The sequence below is a fragment of the Natrix helvetica genome (assembly GCF_964273705.1).
Source record: "Natrix helvetica genome assembly, chromosome: 1".
In the NCBI taxonomy this organism is placed as follows: Eukaryota; Metazoa; Chordata; class Lepidosauria; order Squamata; family Natricidae; genus Natrix; species Natrix helvetica.
In genome coordinates this window covers 134,477,460-134,504,363 of record NC_138548.1, presented here as the reverse complement: position 1 = coordinate 134,504,363, position 26,904 = coordinate 134,477,460, and the positions used below count along the sequence as shown (strand labels likewise).

Genomic DNA, 26,904 nt, shown 5'->3' with positions numbered 1-26,904 from the left:
TACTTAAATGCAATTCTATACAATACAGAGAATTGTGCTGGGAGGGGGGATTGGAAGGGGGGGAAAAGCAGGAACCACACAGAAACACTTGAGCAGTAATGTACAAAAGTGAACTCATGTAAATGATAAAGAATGTCCAAGGGCAGCATAGAGATGGACTCAATGAAGATTCATGATCATCCATCTCCTGCAAAGGGAAAGACACTTGAACAAAACTGAACTGAATCCTTTTGCAATTGCCACTTCAATCATTTCTACCCCAAGTCCTGTTCAATTAGTATGAAATCTTCAAGTCCTACAACAGTTTACTCCTTTTCAAGGGGGAGCAGGATATGAACATACTAGCCTTGTCCCACTCTCTCCCTGCCCTTCATGAAAAGAGAATGAACATAGGAAATTGTTTTTTTTTTTAAAGTAGAAAAAATGGCTACATCTTTCCTGCCTGGCTGATAGGGGGAAAAAATCCCTGGATATGGGAGGCGCTTCGTTAATGATTTCATATATTCTTCTAGATTCCTAGTTCTGAGATTTTATTCCACAAATATAAAATGCCCTTTCCAGTTCTTCCATGTTTGGAGGGAAACTCCTTTCTAATATAGTAAAACTACAAAACTAAATTGTTACACTTCAGCATGGTTTACTCTTCAGCATGGAAGAAACTCTGATATGTATATCTTTTAATGGCTTTCATCACTAACAAGGCACTTTCAATTTACCGATTTCAAGATTTGCTAAATTAAACGAATTTAACATCTTTCACAATCTTGCAATCCATTCTGGACCCTCTTCAAATCTGTATATCTATTTCACTTACTTATCAAGACTGTAATCTTCTGGTAGTAACTCCCACTGAACTCAGTGGACTTCTTTTGATTAGGCATATCTGGAATTGCTTTGTAAACTGTTAATTTTAAAATACTACAATTAATTCAGAGCCTTGGGGACATGAAAAGATAAACCACTGAAATAATGTAAACATAAACGAAAAGGCACACATGTGGATGACTATTTCTATGGGAATAAGCAAGAATTTCTTGTTTAAAAAGTTACACTTAAAAGCCTATTTGCTGTCCTTGCACTTTCAGCTGAACTAAGAACATTTAGTCTTGGGTGCCAAAGGCAAAACTGGCTAGAGAATTATGAGAGTTAAAGCTCAATGCAACTTTTTTTCTTAAGTTAAAAAAACTCTTTTTTAAAGCTTACATATAGGTTTATATAACAAAGCATGTATCAATAGTTTGAGGTGTTTTACTTCCCAATCTGTATTTCTTCTTCAAAACTATGAACAACCTGAAGGTTCAGATGGTGACTCTGACACCCTCCCACTTCTGCCATTTCAGCTAGCAACGCAAACCAAGTGTACACCTGCTCTGTGAAGGGATCCAGGGAGGAACTGCATTTACTGAATAATTTGCGCAGGTTTAAGATGTATTTGTGTATGCTTTTAACTAGCATTCCTTTATTATTTATTTAATTTTGCTTTTTGTTTTGGGTTATTTCTCTTTTGAACAAGTTTGTTCTGCCAAACGAAAAATAAACATTAACATGTTAGAAAAGGAACAAACATCTGCATTTTAACACCAACATTTACCCCCTTCAGTTAAATCCCAGTATCATTTTGCCACTGACTTTCTGAAAAAGCAGAATGTTGTTCCTAATTTTATCTTAGTAAGAAGTCTTGTTTTAGTTTATTGTCAAGATCTGATGTTATTTTTCAATGTTCTCATTTGTTAGCAAAACTTGCATGGTTCAGGAGCTAAGTATCCATAGGACTACCTTTCCCCCATAGTTTTTGTTCCATCCATTAAGATTTACTAAGGGATAGTCCCACAAAGGCCACACAGCATTAATCCAATCAGGAGTTAACTAAGGTATAAGTGACTGTGAGCAGAACCTCCTGGTCCAGCAACAGGTACAATTGGTTCCTATGCAAAGGCTCACCTGGCCACAACAGTTCCAGTTCCAAGATTCCAAGAGGCTTCTGGCAAAATTTAAGATGAAGGTTATCACCTATTAAGCCTGGTTACTTGAGGGACATTCTATCTCCAATAGCTACTGCATGTTCACTAAGATTTTACCAAGTTACGTGCGCTTCTGATCCCTTTGCTCAAAACTCTCCTCTATTTGAGTTTCAGAAGCATACCTTCTCTGTTGTAGCCCCTGCCCTCTTGAACAGCATGTTCTCACCCCACCCCACCCCAAGAGAGCCACTCTGATGATATTCAGAAAGTTCTTGGCTATTTTCCTAGGCCTTTGGGTAAGATGCTTGTTGACCTCAAACAACTTCTTGCTTGTAATATATGGTGTATGGTTTCTGTTCTGCTCTTTTATTTTTTATTTTTAAAATGCAGATCATTCTGAGTTGGATGAACTTTAAACACAGTAAGTAACTAAGTAACTAAATAAATGGTTCAAATTCTTCTTGCTATCATCTAGTGACATAAACATACTCTATGTCTAGGCTATGAATGGAAGTTTAATTTCCAATTTACATTAATTTCTCAAGAAAATATTAACATGTAACAATAAAAAGGCATTTTTATTGCATTCTATACCCTAAGAATGTTGTAGCTATAATGGTATTAATATGAATATTCAATTTGATTCCACAAAGGTACAGGCTCTTTCCAAGTCAGTTATTCTTCTTTCTTGTCACCCAAAATAATAGGCTAAGGTTATTGAAACATGTACAAGATCATTAATGGTATGAACTGTGTAAAGGGGAACATTACTGTGTTTCCCCAAAAGTAAGAGAGGGTTTTATTTTTTTCGACCCCCGAAATAAGCACTTGGCCTTATTTTCAGGGACGTCTTATTATTTTTGAGGTGCAGGAGGCGGTGAGCGTGGTCACCTCATGGCTGCTGCTGTGTTGCAATATTTTCAGGGAGGGCTTATTTTCAGGGGAGGTCTTATTTTGAAGGAAACAGGATAGGTGAATAAACCCTAGAACCTTTGAGGGGGTTAGGTCACTCAATGGGGATAGAATGATTCAGAACAGTCAAATACCTTTTCATCAAACACAAAAAACTCAAACTGAACTTCATGACTACAACATGTGGCAATGCGTTTTCAACTTTCAAGGCTATTTAAAGAAAAAAAGAAGCCAAAACATGAGCTATATCCATGACAGAACAGACAAAGTAATGAAGCCTCTATGACTATAAGCAATATCACTCTTGAGTACCGGGAAACTAACAGGATATCATTATTGCATCACACCCTCCCTGTAAACACTTGATAGCTTACATGTGACTACTACTGAGAAACAGAATATTAAACTTGTTCCAGAAAGGCAATGCTTATTCCCTCATTGCCCTTTTAAAATGCATACACAAGATCTGGGTTTGCTAAGACAGCAAGGCAACAGAGGACACCAGGCCCATAGCACCATTTTCATATGGCAACTTTTACAACTTTTATTCAGCCAGCAGAGACAGTAGCAGTGGCCTTTTCGAACTCCTTTGTCATCCCATTCTCACTTAGAGAAGCAAGTGGCAGAGAGGCAGCTGTAAAAAGTAGCATTTGTTTCAGTCCATTTGTCCTTTTCCTTTGCAGCATGCTGGATAGGTGGGTGAGACATAAATATGGCCCCTTTTTCCCACTTTAAAAAAAAATTCAGCAAGAAAATCATGGATTATTTGATGCATGCCCCAAAACATACAGACCAATTGATGAATGCTTATAAGGAACAAAGTAAAGCCCTAAAAAGCATATGATCTACCTAGAGCCTATCTATGGACTATATCAGGGGTGTCAAACTTGTGTCGTCACAGCAATATCACGTGACGTATCGGGACTTTTTCCCCCTTCACTAAACTGGCCGGGGACTGGGCCAGCACATGACACCACTGGCCCGCAGGCCAAGAGTTTGACACCCGTGGCCTATATGATCCCTTTTACTATGAATCTGTATGGTAACTCAGGGTACTTGGAAAGGTCCTTCCAAAGATGTTCCCAAATGTATGGGGGTAGCTTAGCTATCTAGTCCAGCAGAGAAAGTTTTCTCCAATGTGGTTCCCAGACTTTGAATTGCCTTCATCTAGGTGGTGTCTTTGGCCCCTACTTTCCCAGTAAGATATGGTGACAGACAAAAGTCAGTCTCTGGTCTTTAATTTGACCTGGACTAATTTTGATTATATGAATTATAATTTCAGTTCTGGTCTTAATTGTACTGTTTTTTTTATTTTTAGATGATATAATTTGCATTTTTGGATGCTGCAAACTGCCTTGGGTATACAGTAGTCCATAGAGAAAGGGCTAAATTTAATAAATGTTTCAAACGCTAGACATTTACATGAAAATTCTTTTTTCACATGTAACACCTCACAAGAAAAATTGAAGGAACGCCAGGGAAACAATACACACGTTTTAGATCCATAAATATCTACCCACCCCAAGGAATGGAAGTGAGGTAATTAACTCTATCAAGCATTTTTTTTCTCCAGATCTTTTGAATTGGATGGCCAAAGCTCCAGGGAGGAAATTCTTTCTTCCAGAAAGCAACTCAACTTTCCCAATGTTTCAGACCATAGTCATAACAAAAAATCAACATGGGTTTGTCAAAAACAGATCATGCCAAGCAAGTCTTATTATATTCTTTGATAAAGTGACAAAATTAGCAGGCCAGAGAAATGCTGTGGATATAATTTACTTGGATTTCAGTAAGGCATTTGGTAAGGTAGACCATAACCTACTACTAGATAAAGTAGAAGAATGTGGGTTAGACAGCATCACCACCAGATGGATTCGTAACTGGCTGACTAACTGCACTCAACGTGTAGTCCTCAATGGAACTGCATCTACATGGAGGGAAGTATGCAGTGGAGTACCCCCAGGCTCTGTTATGGGCCCAGTACTCTTCAACATCTTCATCAATAATTTGGATGAGGGGATAGATGGGGATAGATAGCCAGCACAAGATAGGTTTGATACAGAAAGATCTTGACAAACTTGGACATTGGGCCCTATCTAACAAAATCAAATTCAATGGGGAAAAAAGTAATGTTCTACATTTAGGCAAGAAAATCCAAACACACAGGTATAGCATAGGTGGCCCCTGGCTTAACAGTAGTAGCTGTGAGAAGGATCTTGGAGTACTAGTGGACAATCCCTTAAATATGAGCCAGCAGTGTGCTGCAGCTGTCAAAAAAGCAAAATAATAATAATAATAATAAAATAAAATAAATCTCCCACCGCCCCAAGAGGCCACTCAACACATCCGAAAGGCATCCGGTTGGGCCGGTCTGCTTTCATCAAAGGAGCCTTTCCCGTCTCTGGGGACGGTGGCTCCCAGCACAGCTGGCCTCGCCCTTCCCTCTCCTTCCTCACCCTTCTTGTCCATCAGCCACATGAAAGCGAAGCAGGGCACGAAGCCGATGGGCCCCCAGAAGACCAGCAGGGCGATATCCAAGCTGGAGAAGTCGAAGGCCTGGCGGGCCGAGTTCTGAATAGGGCCCCACGTATTCCACACCAGGCCCTGAAAGAAGGCCAGCAGCGAGAAGAGCAGCAGGACCAGCCAGCGCCGCCCGTACACGCGGCCCGGCACCGGCGGCAGGCGAGGCAGGGGTCCCGCCGGAGGCGTCCCTCTGCCCCGCGACTCCGCCGCCGCTGCCGCCACCCGATAGGACTGGCCATGCTGAGCAAACGGCGGCGCTCCGGCGGGCGGCGTAGGGGGCAAGAGGGGCTCCCGCTCCTCGGGGCTGCTCCAGACTGCGCCCATCGCCGGGGAGGCGGAGGAGGCAGTCCCCACCTGCCTGTGGCCGGCCGCTTGTTATCCTAACGTTACCCAACCGCGGCGGCGGCAGCGATGTAAGCAAACCCCGCCCGGACTAGGAGGCAACCTGGCCAGCCGCATGCGCGAGGCAGACCGGCCTCACCAAGGCGCTTCCCCACCGAAGCCGGGATGACAAGCGCAAGGAAGGGGTTGCCTGGGCCTTCCAGATAAACGGGGTTACAGCTGTCCCTCTCCCCAGCTGGGGTGCTTAGGGACAGAGGGCAATGTTGTCCCACACATCGGGAGACACCCCCCCCCCCCCAAGTCAGAGCAGAGTACTTTAGCCTTTCCACGGGAGAAGTGGAAGCCTGTCCTAGTTGTAGCGAAATATGAGTTACCAGCGCGGGGTTTTAATCTTGGCTGGAACTGGGGGAAAGCCAGTTATATTAATACTCTTCGGAGACATAAGGAAGGTGAAAGGAGGAAAAAATTGCTCGGAGTGTTTTTAATGGTCCAAGTGGACCGAAGGCAACGGAGAAATAAGCCTGCGCCGGTTCCCAAGAAGAGCGAAATCGGCGCAGCCTCCGGGATGCGAACTTGAAAACAAAAGCCACGTGATTCGGCTCAAATGATCCCTCACATGATCGCGGGTAGAGGAAGGGCTGGCCCGTGACGGTAAAAGGGTGAGCCGAGGAGGAGGAACTGGGAGCAGCTTCTTCCCCCATTCTCTCTCGGATTAGGGATGGAGAGCGAAGCGGTGGCCACGGAGGTGGCCGCTTTGGAGCCATTGCATGCTGGTAGGTATGCCTGCCTGCCTGCCTTGCCCGTGTTAAGTCCTGTTTGTAGAACTTCGCCGAGACACGTAAAAGTAAGGAGGAGTAATTAAATGATGATACAGGACCCGTTTTGACGAACCGGCTTTTCCTGTCCTGTCAAACTTACAGGGCTCGCTACTTCAGTCACTTTTTTTCTGACTCGTGAATGAAATGGAGAATGACTGAGCTGCTTTAAGGCATTGCTGCCAATCGCTGCGTTCTCCCGCGTTCCTTTTTGGATTGAAGCGGAAGTAGTCACAACTCTAGAAAACATGCTCAGCATTTCTCCGTCCACCCGTGCATCCATCCATCCCTCCACCCAAGGTGCTGTTTATTGCTAAAACAATCCCAAAGTGAAGATGTGACAACTTCTAAACAATCATAAACCTCTAGAAAATTCTCACATCTTAAAACTTACAAAACATCCTGCTTAGCTGGAACAAATAAACGATCTGTTTCAATATATAACAAATAACAATAACATTGTATAAGAAATGCATTGTATAACAAATACAATGAGTATCAAGAGAGCTGATTTCAGTTCTGCTCGATGTACATGTACATCATACCATGCTGCACAATGAGGATATTCACAGTCAGTTAATATAAAATATCTCCAAGTGAAGAATGGTCAGTCTCTTAAATATGATTTCTGTTATTAGATGGTACCAAATGTTTGGAGACTTAAAGTCCAGCTATAGAGGCTTTTCATTGGACATATTCTCTATGAAATCTGGTAAACGTATATAGGCTAGACTCAGATATATAACTTGTTGGAATATGCAATTAGCTGGATTCACTCACCAATTTAAACCAACCCATTTTTATTCATCTTCCACCCAGGCTGTGAGGGAGAGTGAGATTCCTCACTTACTTACTTCTGGTCTATTGCACTTGCTATCTTTTATTGGTATTATTGTATTTTATTTGACTGTTGTGAGCCACGTGTAGTCATCAGAATCCGGCATAATAAATGATGAAGAACGTGATAGCTTGAACCAAGACACTAATTGGTTGCATGCACATTCTCCAATCAATTCATGTTTATCAATTGCATTATTATAATTCATCCATGGCCAACCCAGTGATCAATTAAGAATAAAATTATTAGGTCATGCTTTGAATATCAGATTCTTCTATATTGTTTCCTTTCACCTAAAAGTTGATGTAGCTGTCAAGCTATTTTTATTTTTCAAACACTGTTAAAAACATGCTCTTTTTAGTTCCACAAATTACACTTTTATGGGTTTTTTTTTATATTGTCTGCTCTTCAGAAGAAGTGTGTTGAGGTTTCACTCAATCACAGTGGAAACTTGAATATACTCTTTATATAGCTACTCCATTTTTAACTCAAACATTCTTTACCTTTAAAATTGTTTGGATATTTTTATTTTGTGTCTCAAATACTGATGGCAGTTTAGTGAACTGACAATGCTGAAATAATGTTTATATGGCTTCCATACTACTGCAGTCAGATGACTGAGCAGTATGCAATTCCTGAATAGAGTTATTTAAGGCTAAGCCAGTGGTGGGCAACCTTTTTTTTCAACTGAGCCAAATCTCGCCAAAACCACGATTGAAATTTATTTTGAGAGCCACATTTTTAAAACCGAAAATACATAGGATGGTACACTGTTTTTAGTTTCAATAAACTCTGGCATTTGAAGCACGCAAGTCTTAAAGCTGTCAAGTTGCAAGACCCTTGCACCCTAACCCTTTAGGAAAAAAAAACCCAGGGGTCTTCAAACCTGACAGCTTTAAGACTTGTGGACTTCAACTCCCAGAATTCCTCCTCCAGTCATGTTGGCTCAGGAACTCTGGCATTGAAGCATGCAAGTCTTAAAGCTGTCAAGTTGCAAGACCCTTGCACCCCTAACCCTTTAGAAAAAAAACCCAGGGTCTTCAAACCTGACAGCTTGAAGACTTGTGGACTTCAACTCCCAGAATTCTGAGAATTGACGTCCACCAAGGGCATCAATCATATTAGCCCAGGGATCTGCAAAATTGGCTCTTAAGACTGGTGGACTTCAACTCCCAGAATTCTGAGAATTGAAGTCCTCCAGTCTTAAAACAGCCAACTTTGCAGACCTCTGTGTTAGCCCAAAGCCTGGCGCTGGGCGGGCCTTGCTCCCCCATTGGTGGAGCCCCAAGAAGCAAGGAGGGAGAAAAAGAGACGGAGGCCAAGGAGCTTCTCCCCCCCCCCCCCGCAAAAATCTTATTAGGGAGCCGGCGGGCAGTAGCAAATTAGCTGATCACGCGGCATGCGCGGAAAGCGAGGTTTGACCGGGTGGGGCAGTGAAACTCCAGGGCTAATTCCCCATGAGAACTGTTGCCTCTGAAGCGATATTTTGCTCCAATATTTTGAAACTTTAAGCGCCCCTTTTCCTTTTTTCTTTTCAACCCACAATGATTAAGGAGGATCCTGAAGTCGGGTGGGGCTGAGAAGAGAGGAGGCAGAAAAAGAAACGGAGGCCAAGGAGCTTCCCCCCCGCCCCCTCCCAGCAAAAATCTAACCGGGGAGCCGGGCGGGCAGTAGCAAATTAGCCGATCACGCCGCGTGGGCAGTAGCAAATTAACCGATCACGCGGCGTGATCGGCTAATTTGCTACTGCCCACCCGGCTCCCCGGTTACATTTTTGCTGGGAGGGGGCAGGGGGGAAGCTCCTTAGCCTCCGTTTCTTTTTCTGCCTCCTCTCTTCTCAGCCCCGCCCAACTTCAGGATCCTCCTTAATCATTGTGGGTCGAAAAGAAAAAAGGGAAAGGGGCGCTTGTTTTGAAGTGCCCGAGAGGAGGGAGGGGAGCGGGCGCCCGGCACACAGAAGAGCCGCATTAAAGTGTGTAAAGAGACGCATGTGGCTCGCGAGCCGCGGCTTGCCGACCACTGGGCTAAGCTATTATAATACAACTAGTAATAATTTAAAAACACAAGTAACACAACCTTATCTCTATTTCTAATGCTTACCTCCTGGGGAATAGAGTAATTCTTCCATTAAGTCCCCTAAATTCTACAAAAAAGCCAAGTCTTCACTGCTCAGAAAAATAGAATAGGAAAGAGGTCATCCTTATGTCCCTGGTGAGATTGTTCCAGAGGATGGTACATGAAAAAGCTTTATCCTCAGGGTCCCTAATGAAAACATCCTTATGGAAAAGGGATTGCTAAAATACCTTCTCTCACAGATTACACCTGAACCAGGTGATCTCAGATATAAATGTTAAGTCAAGAATTAACCTGTTGTGGATGCACCAGATTTTTGGTCCATCTAGCACAATATTATCTAATCCATCTCCTAGCAGGATTAAGAATCCTGAAACATGGTATGTCCTTTGTCAGGGATTGCATCTTAAATTATTTTGAATATAAAGCATATATTTTACTAAACCAAGAATATATAAATAACTGTTGAGTTTTCATATTCCTTTTAATGAATTTATAGTACCTTTTTTAAAATTGTCCCAGGGTGTAATGGATTTCTGGATCTGTAAAATAATTGGTTTCTCTAAGTAATGAGCAGCTTTAAGAAGCTCTAGTCTTCTTCCAATGAGAGGAAGGATGGTCGGATTCAATCTATAATTTTGCTTTTCTATAGACAGTCCTGAGAAGGACTGTAGGTGGAACTTTCCTGATAAAGCGGTTTAAGGCCTCCGTCAAAAAATTGTGGAAAAAACTGGAAATAATAGAGGGTTTGTGAAAGGGAAGGCATAGAATTCATTTTTAGTGCTTCTGGCTCAGTCATGTAATTTCCTTTTTACTCATATTTCTGCTTTTTCATCGTTTATTATCTATTTGCTAATTAATGACTGCTAGATTTTCTCTGCAGATTTAGTCACAAATAGCCATTAATTAAGCATTTCTGGAGGAAAATCTTAGGTTTATTGTTACTTCACTGCTGGGTTTGTATTAGCACTGTACATCCAAAAGCAGTTTCACCTTGATCAGCCTGATTAAAAGAGGAAACTGGAGACAATTATTTAAATATCTGGTCTTGAGGAAGAAGAATTTCAACACATCTACAAAGCAACATGGTGGGGAAAGTTGTGCTAAAGAGTAAGTGTCATTGACAACCATGAAACTTGCTCTTAAGTAAACATGGATAGGATTCAGCTGTGAAATTACTTTTAAAAAATTGAGATGGACTAGTTAGTATTTTAAGCTTTTTCCCCCCAGGAGACTCCTTCAAAGGGGAAAAAACATAGAAAACTTATTTCTTCATCTCTTAAGGATCTTTGTCCCTGGCAGGCATCAGAGAAGGCAACAGAATTCAGTACAACAATCACTAGATTTGTTGAATCAAAGCTTGCATATCCTGATCATCACTTAAATGCATTTCTCAATTCTAATATAACTAATCAGAGATACAGACTGCATTGCTGATCAAATGATTTCCTCAACCAGGGAAGGGTAGCAGAGAGGTTAGTACAGTAATCAGACAATTATGAAAAGTTGCCTTCTTGATTCCAGAAAGATTTCCCAATGTGGAAATGATGACTAGAGAATAAGCAGGCATAAAACAGCAAATGAATTGTCCCAACCCTGCTTTTTCAAGAGGGAACAGGGGTTTCTGGTTTTTTTTTTTTTTTTTTTGAAGATGTTTCGCTTCTTATCCAAGAAACTTCTTCAGCTCTAGCTAGATGGTGGGAAATTCAAAGAAAAAACAGAAAGTCCAATTGCCTCTTGAAAAAGCATCTTTGGGGCAACTATGATCTGGATGACCGTGAATTTCCATAGACATTTAGCAAATAAATTAGTATGGGAAATAGAGTTTTCTGCATTTTACACTTTTTAGAGCTTCTTTTCCTCTGCTGATCTACAATCTAAAAGCACCTGGTTTTCAACAATGTTGTCATGGAATATTGTTGCAGTTTAGAATGTAGAGATGGTTATGGTTTTTGGACACTTTTTTGTTCCTAGAAATTTATATCTTGACTCTTGGTATTTTATCCATCAAACATACTTTGATCTTCTCTGGTCTTTGGTATACCGCATCATGGTTTAATTCCTCTTAGCATGATGTTACAGAGGCATTTCGGTGTAGGGCAGGGGTTCCCAACCTCCAGGCCGCAGCCCACTATTGGGCCGTGAGCCGTTCAGAACCAGGCTATGGAAGTGGGCAAGCATGCACATGTGTGTATCCCCACTTGTGTGAGCAGTGGACAAGAGTGTGCACCACTTGCCAGCCACCCACACAGAACCATGTCCTCTCCTCCTGCTGGTCCACAAAGCCAGAAAGGTAGGGGAACTCTGGTGTAGTGGTTAAGGCATCAAGCTAGAAACCTAGCGTCTCAGCTTAGACATAAAGCCAACTGGGTGCCTTTGGGCCAGTCACTTTCTCTCAGCTCTAGGAAGGAGGCAATCGCAAATCAATTCTGAAAAATATTGTCAAGAAAACTGCAGGGACCTGACAGTCTCTGAGAATCAGATATGATTGAAAGGAAGAAGAGGAAAGCATGATGTTGCTCAGCCTACTCAAGTGTGTTGCTGTAGGGAATAAAAGGGATTTTCTGAATGAAGGCAAGAAAGAAATGGAAGGACGGACACTGATAAAATTCTGTGCATTTTTCATGCCTACAAATAGGAATGCCGAAATGTTAAGAATATAAATAATACTAGTTTAAATGTCTTAAAATGGAACTTATATTTCAGTGTATATATTTAATGTTATTTGTATTTACCTGTAATTAAAATCAACTGAAACAATAAAGTGTAATTAGAACATTTTAAATTGTTTTGCTTTGTAGTGCCATGGCCTGTATTTGGATATTCCTGCAGTGGTCTGACCTGTCCTCCCCAATTAATTTAACAGAGTGTAGCACTTAATGGGGCTTTTCCTAGGCTATAATGTCATCAAAATTAGTTAAAGAGAAAGAATAGCACTGTTGATAAATTGATAGAAGCCAAATTAATTTCTTCTTGCAGCAAGTTGATAGCTTCCTTTCACTCTCAGGACAAATTCATTTGTAAACATGCTAATTTCATTTGTTCTTAGTGGTGGCATTGTTACCCTTTCAATTTTTTACTCCATTGTGTTCACGGAAGTAGATTTATTTCTTTAGCCTGCTTGCAATATCCTTTGGCCTTCCTATAAATAGGGAGGTAAAATATGATACAGGTGCAGCAACATGTTAACATAATAACATTGGCTGATTATATTATGCTGATTATGGCATTTAAGCTGTGGGATAGTGAAGGGTTCTAGTCTATATAAAATCTGTATAAAGGGCAGGAGTGGATGGATACGGCTTGGAGTACAATTGGAGTACAATGATGTTACTATGCTCACAATAACCAGATTTTCAGAATTGAGAGAAGTTATGTAGGATCATGGAAAATAACTAGATACAATGTTGGATTTTGCTGATTATGAAACTATGAATAATACTTGCTCTTTTGGGGGAGTTAGGGACATTGTCTACTATGGACCAAATATGCCATTTGTAGATCTTCCTGATCTGTTGCTTTCAATGAAAGCCCAGGTGTTTTTGATGTTTGTTCCTTTCTGGCTGGCTCAGGTACCTTTGGATAAGGGTACACATACTGATCCATAGAAATGATAACCTGAAGTTGGGAGCATTGTAAATATGCTTTACAGTATATGGATCGCCTCTGAGTTTGACCAGAAGCTGAAGGTGATATGGAATGCCATGGCAGGATTGTTAACTCTGTGTCACACCTCTTCTAAATAAACTGCAGTGATTGCCAGTATCCTAAATGAACCAACTTTTGGCCCTTCAAAGCTGAAGTTGGATAGATTACCTGATTAGTTTTTTCTTTCTTTTAGGCCTCAGCTTGGTCATTAAGATTGAGTTGGAATGCTCTTGTCATAGCGCTGGGTTGATTAAAAATTGTATTGTACAGCAATTAAAGAGAGAACATTCTTAGAAAGTTCACTATTCGTGGTTGGCACCAGAGCTTTGGCTCTTTTTGTCTTGGATTTGAGCTGCTGTGCTGTTGTATCTTCTGCTGTTCAACTAAGTGCTAGTACCTAATCAAACTTTGCTGATCATAAAAGACAAGTGGTGGGACTGGAATCATCTTACTAGAGTGGTTCTCCTCCTTCCTAAAGGGTTCAAGTCAGTAGTGGTCAAGAGGAAAAAGATGCGTCCATAACCTCTGGAATATGAGGTTCCATTGGGATCAGCATTCTCTTCATTCTTCTTCAATGTCTACATAATAGCGCTTGGGGAGATCACCTGCCAATACAGAATTATATATAGTGAATAAAGGGGATGGCCTTCAAGGACAGAGAGAAGATCTGTTACCAAGACAGTGATTAGAGAAATGAAACTTGAGCCCAAGCCAAGAAAGTAGTTTGTGTAAAGGTCTCAGAAACCCACCCACTCACTCCTTTTAGTGGAATTAAAAAAGGAGGAAAGGAAGTGCATTCATACTTGCAAGATTTTATAACTTAATCTGTCTTACCTGATGGGGGCTAACATAGTCATCTTCAGTGTGCTGAGGACACTCAGCTTTATATTTAAACTGCAGTCTAATTGGTAATGCAGTCAAGATGCTGTTTCAGTATCTGTTAGGTTTCGGATGGTGAAGAAAAAGCGTAGGCTTTATTTCTATGGAGTTCTTTGGTGTGTTAAAGCCATGCTATTCCTGAGATTTCCTTTTTTTAGTATTGCATGGGGTTGGACTTTCTTGTGTCAAACTGATTTGTGATCTAGGGGGTCCTTCCTGGCTCTCATGGAGCCATGGGGGAAAGTATTGGCAAGGAGGGCCTTTTCACAACTTCATTTGCTATGTATGAAATGTGTAACTTTTCCTGAAGTAGGAGGCATTTTTCTCACTCACACATTCCTTAGTCACTAACGTTTGGACTATTAGAAAGTATTTTACATGAGGCTGGCCATGAAGACAACTTAAAACTACAGCTGGTCTAAAATGTAGTAGGGCAGTGTTGGCGAACCTTTTTGGCACCGAGTGTGGGGGAGGGGAGCGTCAGAAAGCAAAAGAGCAGCTCCCTGGCGCGCATGCACAGCAGCACTGGAAAGCGGAAGACCAGTTCCCCAGTGCGCACCGGGAAGCTAACCTTCTGCACGCCAGTCACCTTGTCTTCTGGTTTCTGGTACACTTGCGCACATGTAGACCAGCTGGCCAGCGTGCATGTGAGCTCTGGAAACCAGAAGCTCATCTTCCGAGTGCACGCATGCATGCCAGGGAGCTGCTCTTCAGGTTTCCGGCACTCCCATGGGCACAAAGACCAGCTGGCCAGTGTGCATGTGTGCACCGGAACCCAGAAGAACAATGGGTGACAGCTGGTGTGCCCAGAGAGATGGCTGTGTGTGCCACTTTTGGCACGCGTGCCATAGGTTCACCATCAGAGTAGTAAGGGGTCACTACACAATCTGCTGATTTGACACTAGTACTTGGAGAGCGCAATTCGAGATGTTGGCCATCTCTTTTAAATCCCTTCATGGTAGAAGACCTGGATATTTGGCTGACTGCCTTCTCTTAATTAATTTTTCTTGCTGTATGGAAGGGCTCATTTCATTTCCCTTCAGAGATTGCTGTCTTCAGGAGCAAGGTGAAAGAGGTGAGTCTTTTCAATCGATATCATCATCTTTGGAATAGCATTCCCATTGTGATCCAGATAACCTCTACTCTCCTGGCTTTCAGGAGCACCATCAGAATTTGGCTTTGCAACAGAGCTTGGAGTTGTGGGAGAATGTTATGGGCTGCTTCTTCCATTCATTTGGAGTTTAGTGGATATAGAGTTTCATTTATCTGGTGCTGTGCTTTATATTACAATGTGATTTGTGTTTTGGCCAACATACATAGAATGGCTTCCATAAGCCTCTCAAGTTAGCTTTGATTAGAACAGGGGTGTGAAACTCGATTTCACCGAGGGGCGCATCAGGGTTGTGTTTGACCTGAGGGGCCAGATGGGTGTGGCCAGGGTGGGTGTGGCTAGCTTGACATCACTTGTGTTGGGGGCACCTGTGGTGTTCCAAGCACTCTGCCAGTGAAAATGGAGCTTGGGAGAGCCGCTCCATTTTCACTGGCAGAGAGTTGGAGGAGGCTGTTGCAGCTAAAAACAGAGCTCAGGAGTGCCACGCTGGCCTCCTGAGCTCTGTTTTCACTGGCAGAGGTACCACAGGTTTGCTGTTTCCAGGGCAGCCCCGTGGACCAGATCTAAGCACCCCACAGGCTGGATCCCGCCCACAGGCCTTGAGTTTGACACCCCTGGATTAGAGCATCATATAAGCCTGTAGATAAATAAAAAAAAATAAAGTAAGAGGGATGGGCCGGGGGGGGCGGGAGGGGGTTGCTTGATTTGTATTCAGATGGCAGACCATCAGCGCTACAAAGCTAGTCTACTGTATAGACTAGATTGGAAAGTTTTTTTTAAAAAAAAAGAACGCAGAAGCAAATCACAGAGGCAGACCATCAGCGCTACAAAGCTAGTCTACTGTATAGACTAGATTGGAAAGTTTTTTTTAAAAAAAAAGAACGCAGAAGCAAATCACTCCCATATTATTGATGAGAATACTATGTGTACATATCTAGGAAATCAAAAGGAATTTAATTCTGCATTAAGAAGATTTAGATCCATAAGACTCATGTGTAGCCATTAATACAAAATTGCTAATGAATTTTATAAGCATAAATAAAGTCAGTGGGAGAGAAATGATTTGACGGTTATAAGAAATATGCATCTTAAACGGCTGTACTTGCTATTTGAAAATAATGGTAAAAATTAGATTAATCATATTCCTGAATACAATAAATGGATAAGTGTGCATGATTTAGATTACAGGGAGTTGCCATATGGCTATTTTGTTGGACCTATCAACATGAGGTCTAATTTTAAGCATATTTCTTTAAAAGAAAATTTCCTTAAATTGAATGTACCTTCGTGATAATGTGCAGAATATTGCATATTTAAGTGATTGAGACCCAAATAGTTGGCTTTCTGTTTGACATTAATCAAACGTTTGAGAATCAGTTTGGTGTAGAGCTTCAGGCGATAGCATAAAAACCAAGACATCGTGAGTTCCAGGCCTCTCTTAGGCATGAGAGCCAATAAGCTAATTTTGGGCCAGTCCCTCTCTCTCAGACCAACCCACCTCATAAGACTGTTGTTGTGAAAGGAAAAAAGGCAGGATAATTAAGTATGTTCACCGTCTTGGGTTGACAAAAAGTATATTTAAAAAGGCAGGATCAAATTATAATAATAAATACTGAACCAAATTTAAATGACCACAGACGCCTTTCAAAATCACATAATTTGTGGTTATATATATATTTTTCTCTATACAAGTAGTCCTCAATTTACGACTGGCTGCGTAGTGACCACTCAAAGGTCCAAGAGATCTACCTGGAGATTACTTATGATCCGAATTCAAAGTCCTGAGAGCCCCCCTTGCAGTCACTTTGGATGCTTGGCAACTGGGCCACGTTTACAACTGTTTGTAGCAAGGCAGAGTCATGTGATTACATTTTGCAATAGTTTTGCCAAAACCTAGCATTTCATTCCAGTTTTCTGCCAAACTATACCCATAGCGAACCATTGGTTTGTTTAATGACCACAGTGTTTGCTTAAAGAGCATTGCAAAAAAAGGTCATAAAATCAGGTTGCTAATGTGGCAAGCCAAATGATGAATGCTATGTAAAGTCGTCAGATTTACTATACATTGTACATCTTTCTCAGTAGGCAAAAATGAAAAGAGGGGAAGAGCTCAATTGGGCAGAATTTACAGAATTGAGATATAGTAAGAGCCGCTACTATGATATGTTCCTTTCAGCAAATATGTTTCTTAACCACCTGACTGCGCTTGCCTTTTACCTAACCATATCAGAAATTCTTTTGTAGTGCAGCTCTGTTACAGGTCTTTTTAAAAGTAATCCCATTGAAGTGAATGCAACCTATTTCTAGGAAAGTGAGCAATGACAGTCTTAGATAATCCTACAACCGGAAATACACTTCATTTTAGCTCAGTGGGGTTTAACAAAGCAGACATATGCAAGATTTTGTTCTTTCTTTTTACAATTTACAGTAATGCATGGATTCCTTTTTTAATCTCACAGTTGATTCCCCAGTCTCCAAGATGTTATCTTGATAAATTATTATATGCTTGTTAGAAAAAACAGCTGGATATCACTTACTCTAAAAATAGGCTGTTATTTTATTAAGACAGATTCTTTCTTTGGAAAATGATTCTAAAACCTCTCAGTTAAACCCTATATTTAGTCAGCATGGTATGCTGGAAGAAGACAACTCCTGGCATGAAATGAATCCTTCTAATTTGTTAAATTATTCAAAATAATTGACAGTACATTTAACTTCTTAACAACTTTGAGACCACTTTCCTGCAAAAATCCTGCTGTGCTAAATTCTTTGTTTTTCCATGTTCTGCACAATTCTCAACAATTAATTGAGAATTATTAATAGTTTTCTCTTGTATTTTCAGGATGTTTTATGTTGTGTCTCCCCCATTTCTGAATCAGAATTAATTTCCCAAAGAAAGTATAATGCAATGAAAAGGTGAAAACACAGAGATCAAAATGATGTGTCTCTTCCTACTCTCTTGATTTAACATTGTTCACAGATAATACTAATAATGAAGGTGGAAAAAGAGTAGTATGCTGAATATTCATTAAGGTCAAATAGTGGGTTGAGTTAAATCATTGCTTTATATTGAGAGGCATACTATGTGGAAGAGAAAAGAAATAAATTGATTGACTACGCTAATATATTACTAAGCCATAGGTTGCCGTAAATATATCACAGTTGGTTAGGCTTACAACACAAAGTTAGTCATGGTTTATGAGCTACAACAGCTAAGTTCACACAACATGAACCAAACGTTTACAACTTTGTTTAGCATTGTATGAAAATGCTAAATGAACAGAATCCAGTCACTGAAAGTAAAGGTTATTGAATATCTACTGCGTCATGGGCCACATCAGGACTTAAGAGCACAGAAAGTATCTAGGAACTTCATTTGATAATGACTGCTAGCAAAGTCAATGTGAAGCTGATTGATCGATTGATTGATCGTTTGATTGATTACATGCCATCAAATTGTGTCAGCTCTTAGCAATCATATACATAGATCTTCTCCATGATGATCAGACTGTCCCTAACCTGGTTCTTCATCTCTTCCAACAGCAGTCCCACCACCACTGTAATTGAGTCCATCCCATATGCTGCTGGTCATCCTTTTCTGCTCTTTCCTTCCACCTTTCCCAGCATTTGAGCCTTTTCTAGAGAACTAGGCCTTTGTATAATGTGTCCAGGATGATTTAGCCCCATTTTTTCACAGTGCTCCTTGATGATACTTTGATTTCTGTTGTTATACTCATTTAGCTTCCAGGGAAATAACATATAATAACAGGAGTAGATAAGGAATAATCTCCTTAACACAAGGAATTGTCCAGCATCATCTACCCCTGGGATCGCAAACCTATGGCAGCGTGCCTGAAGTGGCACACAGAGCCATCTCACCTTGCATGGGCGGCGGTGTGCATTCCTCTTTTGGGATGATCAGCTGGCATTTGTGCATACGGCAGTGCCGGAAGAGGTAGTCTTCCATTTTCTGACATGAGCATGTGCGCCGGCCAGCTGATTGTCGTATGTGTGCCAGAAATCGGAAGTGTAGCTTGCTAGTGCGCATGCGGGTACTGGAAACCGGAATTTCATTTTCTAATGCGCGCATGCCTCTGGGCAGCTTCTCTTCCAGGTTGCAGCCCAGACAAGCATGTGCGCTCCCTTTTCGGCATTCAGTGCCGAAAAGGTTTGCCATCACTGATCTACCTTGTGGACAAGACTCCAGGAGAGAAAGGGAGAGGTTCAGAAGTCACTCTTGCTCCAAATAGACTTAATCTATGCCTGCCTTTTATTTTCTGATGGTATAGGTGACATTTGGTTGATATTGTAGACTGATTATCAGAATATAATTCCATGAATTAATCTAATCATAGAAAATATATGTAACTCAGCAGTGAACTGTTGGGTTCTTTGTGCTATCTGAGCTTTGTTGTTTTCTTTTGGACATTTCATTACCAAGCTAGATGACATCATACGTTATGGTAACAAAATACCAGTAAGAAAATAACCAAGCTCTGATCATATCAAGAACTCATGAAATGAATAATACATCCAGATAATGAAGGAAGAAAGGAAATAAGTTTTTGGGGAAAAGCTAGACTATTGAGCATTGTAGAGATGAAGACTTTGCTAGGATCAGAAATCCATTCTAGCCATTGTAAGCAGGGTATCTGCAAGATGCTTCAAGCAGAAGATCAGAAGAGGAATCTTTCACAATTAGGACCACAAAATGTATACAAATAAAAAATACAACATAGCATTTTGTTTTTTAAAGCTGTTGCTTTCATAAAATGATGTACAAGACTGCCAACAGCAATAAAATGAAAAATAATATTCAAGGGTTGGACAAAATTGCTTCTGAGGTCAAGGGTTTGGCTGAATGAAAACATTTTCACTTGCTGGTAGACTTCAGATTGGACCTGGGAGAGTTCCTGAGCTGGAGGAAAGCTGTCAAGATCATCTCCTAAATTTTCACTAGAGATGCTTCAAAAGCTGAAAGGAAGAAAGAAGCTTTTCTAAGTAGAGGCAGGCTTGTACAAGAGACACGTTTCTTCCTAAATATCTGCTTAATTGTAGATTAATAGTAGCCAGTTTGGAATTGCTTAGGAATTTGTGTTTTTTATATTCCATAAAAGAGGTCTATGGTGGCTTGTTTTGGATCCAGATAAAAGGAGAATGTGTGACCCACCTAATGTTGCTAAAACGATGTTACTATAACTTCCCACAACCAATGCATCCTAATTAGTCATGTCTACTGAGACTTCTGGGACAGTAGTTCAACAATATATGGAGCTCCACAGGTTTATTAGCGCTAATGTTTCATGCACGGAGGTGAGATTTCATAAAACAAGAAAACCATTTTCTTGGGAAATGGAAAGATCAGAATTCTACTTAAGATTCCAGAACATTGAACAGGAGAAAGGAGAGAATTTAGCCGAGAAGATTGCAGAAATCCTCTCAGGGGTCACAGAAAGGAGTAAGGAACACATTTTAGGTGGAATGGATGAGACATTTAGAGTACATACAAGATATGCAACAAGAAATAACTTGCTCAGAGAGGTACACATAAGATTTATTTTAAAAACTCTAAAAATGAAATACTGCAAGCAACAAGAAGTACTAGAATCAAATACATGTCTAGAGAGATAGTGGTATTGAAACAAATTCCAAGGAAGGTTAGAGAAATAAAAGAATACCACTACCTGACCAAGAGTCTGATTAAGAAAGGGGTGAGTTTTAGATGGCTGGTTCCAGAAGGAATTTTGGTAAACTGGCAAGAACAGAGGCACAGATTAGATATACTAGAGAAACAGAATTATTTTATGAACAACATACGTATAGTAAAGCATATATCAGAGGTCTCGCAATGACATACTTAGGGAAAAAGAACAGGCAGAATAGACAAACTCAAAAGAAGTTGGAATTAGAATACAAAGGTTTGGAGACGGAGCTGCAGAGAAATCCACAAAACAAAAAAGTTAAAAATACGTTGGAACTGCAAAAACATAAACTGAACCTGATAGAAAATGAAGATTTGGCAAATCCGCAAAACAAAGCTTTTTTGAAAATGCAAATAAACCAGGACGTTGGCTGGCCTACAAGTTTAAAAAGGAAAGAGAAAAAAAACTGATAAACCAACTGGTGGATGAAGAAGGGAATTTACAACATTCAAATGGAGAAATTAAAAAAATAATTGAGAACTACTATAACAAGCTATATCAACATGAGAGGGTACCAGAAGGGAGAATAAGACAATTCTTAGAGAAAACCAGAATAACTAAGATACCAGAAAAATTTAAGAAGGCACTAGAAGAAAGAATTACAATGATGGAGGTAATAGAAGGCATTAAAAGGGAAGAGAAAGGGAAAACACCAGGACCAGATGGATTACCGGCAGAACTGTACCAAACATTACAAGAAGTATTAAGCAATGTAATGTTAGAGCTAGTTAATGACTTACTAAGGGAGGCAAAGATACCAGAAACATGGACGGATGCATATATAACGCTGATACCAAAAGACAACTCAGACCTACAACAAGTAAAAAATTACAGACCTATTTCATTAGTAAATGTAGACTATAAATTTTTTGCATCAATAATGGCAGAAAGAATGAAGAGACTCCTAAACGAACTTATACACACAGATCAAAATGGATTTCTCCCTAAGAGACAGATCAGAGACAATATGTGAATTGTATTAAATACGCTAGAATACTACGAAGCCCAGTCAGAGAAGCAAATGGCATTGCTATTTCTGGATGCACAAAAGGCCTTTGATAATGTGAACTGGCAATTTATGATAATGCAATTTCAAATGATGGGATTTGGTGAGGGATTTATAAATATGATCAAAACGATATACAATAACCAATCGGTAAAGGTAATGGTAAATGGTGAGATGACAGGAAAGATAGAGATCACAAAGGGAACTAGACAAGGTTGTCCACTATTGCCATTGTTATTTATACTGACACTAGAGATTTTGAACAGAGAAATATGACAAAATTAAGAGGTAAAAGGGATGAGGGTTAAGAAAAGAATATAAGCTACAAGCATTTGCAGATGATTTGGTGTTTATTATGGAAGATCCAATAGAAACAGGGCCAAAACTAGTTGAAATAATAGAAGAATAAGGAGAAGTAGCGGGCTTGAAGATCAATCAAGATAAAACAAAAATTTTGGTGAAAAAATATGACAGAAAAATGGAAAAGAGAGTTTGTTAAGTAATTAAGCTCCCCGTTGGGAGAGCGAGTATGCAGAGAAGCGCAATGAGAATGATATGGAATAACACACACAAACCAGCATACAGAGACACTGAATAGTATAAAAATATAGTAGTTTACTATGTAGAAATATACAGGTATTCAGAGTCCGGTTAACAGTCAAGTCATACACAGTTCAGTCAGTCAGTTATCAAATAGTCTCAGTTTAACACACAAAGTAGCTAAACAGTAGCAAACCACAACACCTCAAAATACACCTGATCAGCTTCTAACAAAACAGAGAGATAACTAACAGTCATTCTGGCTCCCTTTTATGGCTGCTTGAGGTAACAAACCAATTACATGTCTTAAGCATTTAAAGTAACAGTAAAGTAATCATAGCTTATATACATTGCCAAGGCAAGCCTAGGGTTACATCCCTAACAGAGTTGATGGGGAAATTGGATATACAGGTGGTGAAAAAAGTGAAATATTTGGGTATTCTATTGACATCATGGAGGATAACTATTATAAGGTGAGAAAACAAATAGAAATATATTTGGAAAGATGGAAAAACCTACAATTATCATTGATGGGAAGAATAGCAGTAGTAAAGATGAATATACTACCAAGATTGCTGCATCTATTCTAAACAATACCGATAAATTTGGAGAAAAAATTCTTTGAAAGTATGAACAAAATAGTGGGGAAATATATATGGCAGGGGGAAAAAGCAAAAATTAACATAAAAATTTTGCAAAATGCAAGAATTCAAGGTGGATTTGGATTATCAAATTGGGAATTGTATTATCAAGCAGCGGGATTAGCTTGGATGAAAGAATGGATTCTACTGAGTAATACAAGATTATTGACATTGGAAGATCACGATTTGCAACTAGGCTGGCATGCCTTTTTGTGGTATGGTAAAAGTAAGGTACATCGCTATTTTCAAAGACGTTATGTAAGGAATGGATTGTTAACAGTATGGGAAAGAGTGAAAGGAAAATACTATTTAGAAATATCAATGTGGCTTTCAACAATGGAAGCTTTGACACATCCAAATATTAGTAGTACAAAAAATATCATTAGATATAAAGATATTTTAACAGAAAGGGGGCAATTAAAACAAAAACAAGAATTAGAAAAACAAGAGATTGATATGGGATGGTTTCCACAATTGCAAATACAAGCAAGGTATGAAAAAGATAAAGGGAATATGGTTTTAATTTAGGAACTTCGGAGCTGGACAAGATATTTATGGGAAAGGAAGAAAAAATAATTAAGAAACTATATAGCTACCTATTAAGAACTAGCTTAGAAGAAGTGGTTAAAGATACAATGTTAACTTGGGCAAAGAATGTTGGCCACACGATTGAGCTAGAAAAGTGGCAACAACTATGGGAAAGGAACAATAAATTAACTATGTCAACGGCCTATAAAGAAAACTTATACAAAATGTTTTATAAATGGCACATGACACCCAGAAAATTAGTAAAGATGTCTAAAGACAAATCAGCGAATTGTTGGAAGTGTCAACAAGCAATAGGCTCCTACTATCATATGTGGTGGACATGTGCAGAAGCAAGGGAATATTGGACTAAGATAAGAGTATGGTTAAAGAAAATGTTACAACAAGAAATAGAATTTAGACCAGAGATACTCTTATTAGGTATTATCCCAGAGAAATTGAAGAAAGAGGATACTTATTTGATTATATACGTAACTACAGTAGCAAGAATTGTATTTGCCCAAAATTGGAAATCAAATAAGTTACCAACAGATGATGAGATAATAAAAAAGATATTAGATTGTGCAGAGATGAATAGGTTGACAATGAAAATAAAGGATAAAGAGTAATCAGAGTACTTCAAGACATGGGTAAGATTCTATGATTGGCTAGAGAAAGGAAACTAGAAAAGAAAATAGGGAGAAAAGGCACTGTTAAATGGAAAGGGGGGGAGGAAGAAGGGGAAAACAGAAAAGAAAATATTGAATATATAAGTATACAGCCAAAAGCGAGATATAAAGGGGAGGAAAATATAGCTAGGATAGATTAGCGAAGGTAAGGGAATAAGAAGTTATATCAAATTATATTTGGCTCTGCGGAAATACCATCCCAAGGAAATATAAACTGAGGCCGGAAAGAGACACCTACAATAATAAAAAAGAAAGAGAGAAAGGAGAACATGAAAGGAAGATGGGGGAAAGAAGAAAGGGGCAAGGAGATGGAAGGGAGAGGAAGAAGAGGAGAGAGGGTAGGAAGGGGAAGAGGAAGAGGAGGAGTGGGAGAAAGGCAAGGGAAGAAGGAAAAAAGTAGAGAGGGGAGGGAGGTAGAAAAGGAAGGGAAAATGAGGTGGTGTTACAACAGGAAGAAGAGATGGTAAATAACCTATTAAATGAAATAATAAATGTATAAGAATGATAAATGGATAGAAGAATAACTATGTGAATGTATACTTAAAATACTATGTAAGAGAATAAAAAATAAAAATTTAAAAAAAAGAAAATTTTCTTCAAATGCTACATGTTAAACAATTTGTATATTTCATTGACATCACTAGTAAAGATTCCCTACATGCAAAATAGTCTGACAATTTTCCATTGAATTTGAAGGTGATTAGGTAGACATTTCAAACATATTTCTGCCCTGTCAAAGCCCTGGGGGGGAACTCTTGAATCTCCTTTGATTGCTGAAAATGGAAAGCCATCTTAGGTAGGACACAGGTGAAAATTATCACAAAACTCTTAAAATAAAAGCATTGCAGTTGCAAAAAAAAAACCTGGAAAATCCCAAGTGTTCTATGATTGCTGGAGAACATGAGAAAAAGCAAGCACTTTTATGATTTGCAAGAAACTATGCAGAAGGACAGGGGGGAAATGAATAAAGCCATGCCTGCTGTTTCTGTCCTTCTGCCAAGTTCCTTCTCTCCCTGTTAAGCACAGGAAGCTGGAAAAAGAAATGTGGCCTTGCTTTGCTTTTTCAAAAGCTTCGGTAAGGGTAGAAACAGCTAGGAGAAGCCCCTGCTGTTTCTGTTCTTATCTAAATGACTGTGTTTGAGCAGTTTTCGCATCAGGAGCAAGAGACATTTACCTTGTGCAAGCTGGTAAGTGACATAGTTGATAGTTGCAACTATTCTTCCCTGGTAGGCTAGTCTTTTCACTAAAAGTTGGGAGGAGGACCAGCAGAAAGACTGATGTCGCCTTTCCCCTTAAAGTTTTAAAACTTAACAGGAGAAGTAGGGTTATTTTATGAATATTAAATAGGCCACAGATGAGGTGCCACAGTTAGGAGACTGTGCAGTCCAACAATTTGAATTTGCCCCTATAGAGATGTTGGGTTTGTTTTTTTTAAAATCAGTTGATCAGAAGCAATATTACACACAAAACTAGTTTGGTTTTTCAAAAAATAGATTGGTTTCTCTGTATAATGAAATAGTCTTGCAAATGCAATCAGCCACATTTTTTTGGAAACCTTGCAATAAATGTCAAATACAATTGTTTCTTGAAGACTTAAGCAAAAACTGCAGAAATTGTTTAAAAGCCTCCCAATTTCTAGAGATGAAGTATGTGCTTAGGATTTGAGTCAAATCGATATGATGGCCAGATATGACAGAGATCAAAGCAAGACAAATCCTTCAGCGAGCGCAGGGACAGTCACTCTGTCAATCATTGCCCAAGCCACTGTTTTTTTTAAAGGGTGGCCCTAGGTACCTCGAGACCCTCCAAGACACTCCACAAGATCAAAAAGTTTTGCCAGTTGAAAAATAATATTAAATAATATTAACATGCTATCAAATAATCTTGAGAAGCAGTAGCTGCATCAATTTCAATTTTAAACAAAAGCTGTTTTTGGGTCTTCCATAATTTTTAAAAATGAGAGAAAGAGTCATGAAAGAAAAAAGAGAGATTTATCTAACCCAGAGCTCTTCCCTTTCCCCTACCAATATCACTCAACTGATTTTGGATTCTCTGCAACAAAATGAAACAAAATGTTAAAAAGTTATGATATTATGTAGTTACTTACCAAGCACAGAGTGATGGGTTTCCTTTTTTTTTCTTACTACCGGTTCGCTCGTGCGCGCACAATGCTTCTGCGCATCCAGGCAGGTGAACGAAGCCTTCTGCTACTACTGGTTCGTCCAATCCGGGCCAAACCGGGAGCAACCCACCTCTGTAGATACATCTAAATTATATTAAAGTAATCAAAATATCTTTACAATCCCCCTAACCCTAACCCTAACTTTTGAGCAACCCTAATGTTTGGAAATGGAAAGTTGAAAAATTTGATATGCCCTACAATGTGCATGCTGAAGGAAACCTTAAATTCAAGCCAGCTCCTCCTACAAAAAGGCCAACTTTAGAACTACATTTGTGTCATGTTCTGCTTTTGTAACAGTTGGCATCTCTTTGAGTTTCTACACAATATGTGTATCCCCCTAAGATCCTCATAGAGGGAGGAAAGGGGGAAGGAGGAGGCGGGGTCCTACCTTCAAGTCACAATAAATTATTTTACAGTAGTAAGGCTTTCCAATCATAGCTCTTCGGGGAAGGAAGCTAAAAATGATAGATCATAGGACTAGCCTGGAGCTCAATGTTCTTTGTTAGTCTTCATACCC

At 39.7% G+C, this 26,904-nt stretch overlaps 2 protein-coding genes across 3 annotated transcripts in view; one reads left to right on the top strand and one right to left on the bottom strand.

Moving 5' to 3' along the window:
- The window catches only part of SLC49A4 (solute carrier family 49 member 4), a 90,348-nt gene extending 84,490 nt beyond the window's left edge, over positions 1-5,858 (bottom strand). The window contains exon 1 of the mRNA XM_081938798.1: positions 5,330-5,858. Coding sequence (XP_081794924.1) covers positions 5,330-5,720 — 391 coding nt within the window. The 5' untranslated portion in view covers positions 5,721-5,858. The remainder of the gene's footprint in view (positions 1-5,329) is intronic.
- Positions 5,859-6,182: 324 nt separating this feature from the next.
- Positions 6,183-26,904, top strand: part of HSPBAP1 (HSPB1 associated protein 1) — a 75,128-nt gene continuing 54,406 nt past the window's right edge. Inside the window, exon 1 of one of the 2 annotated variants that reach the window (XM_081938795.1) lies at positions 6,183-6,511. In XM_081938795.1, the coding sequence (XP_081794921.1) occupies positions 6,457-6,511 (55 nt within the window). In that variant the 5' untranslated portion in view covers positions 6,183-6,456. The remainder of the gene's footprint in view (positions 6,512-26,904) is intronic. The other variant, XM_081938794.1, reaches the window with a different exon arrangement.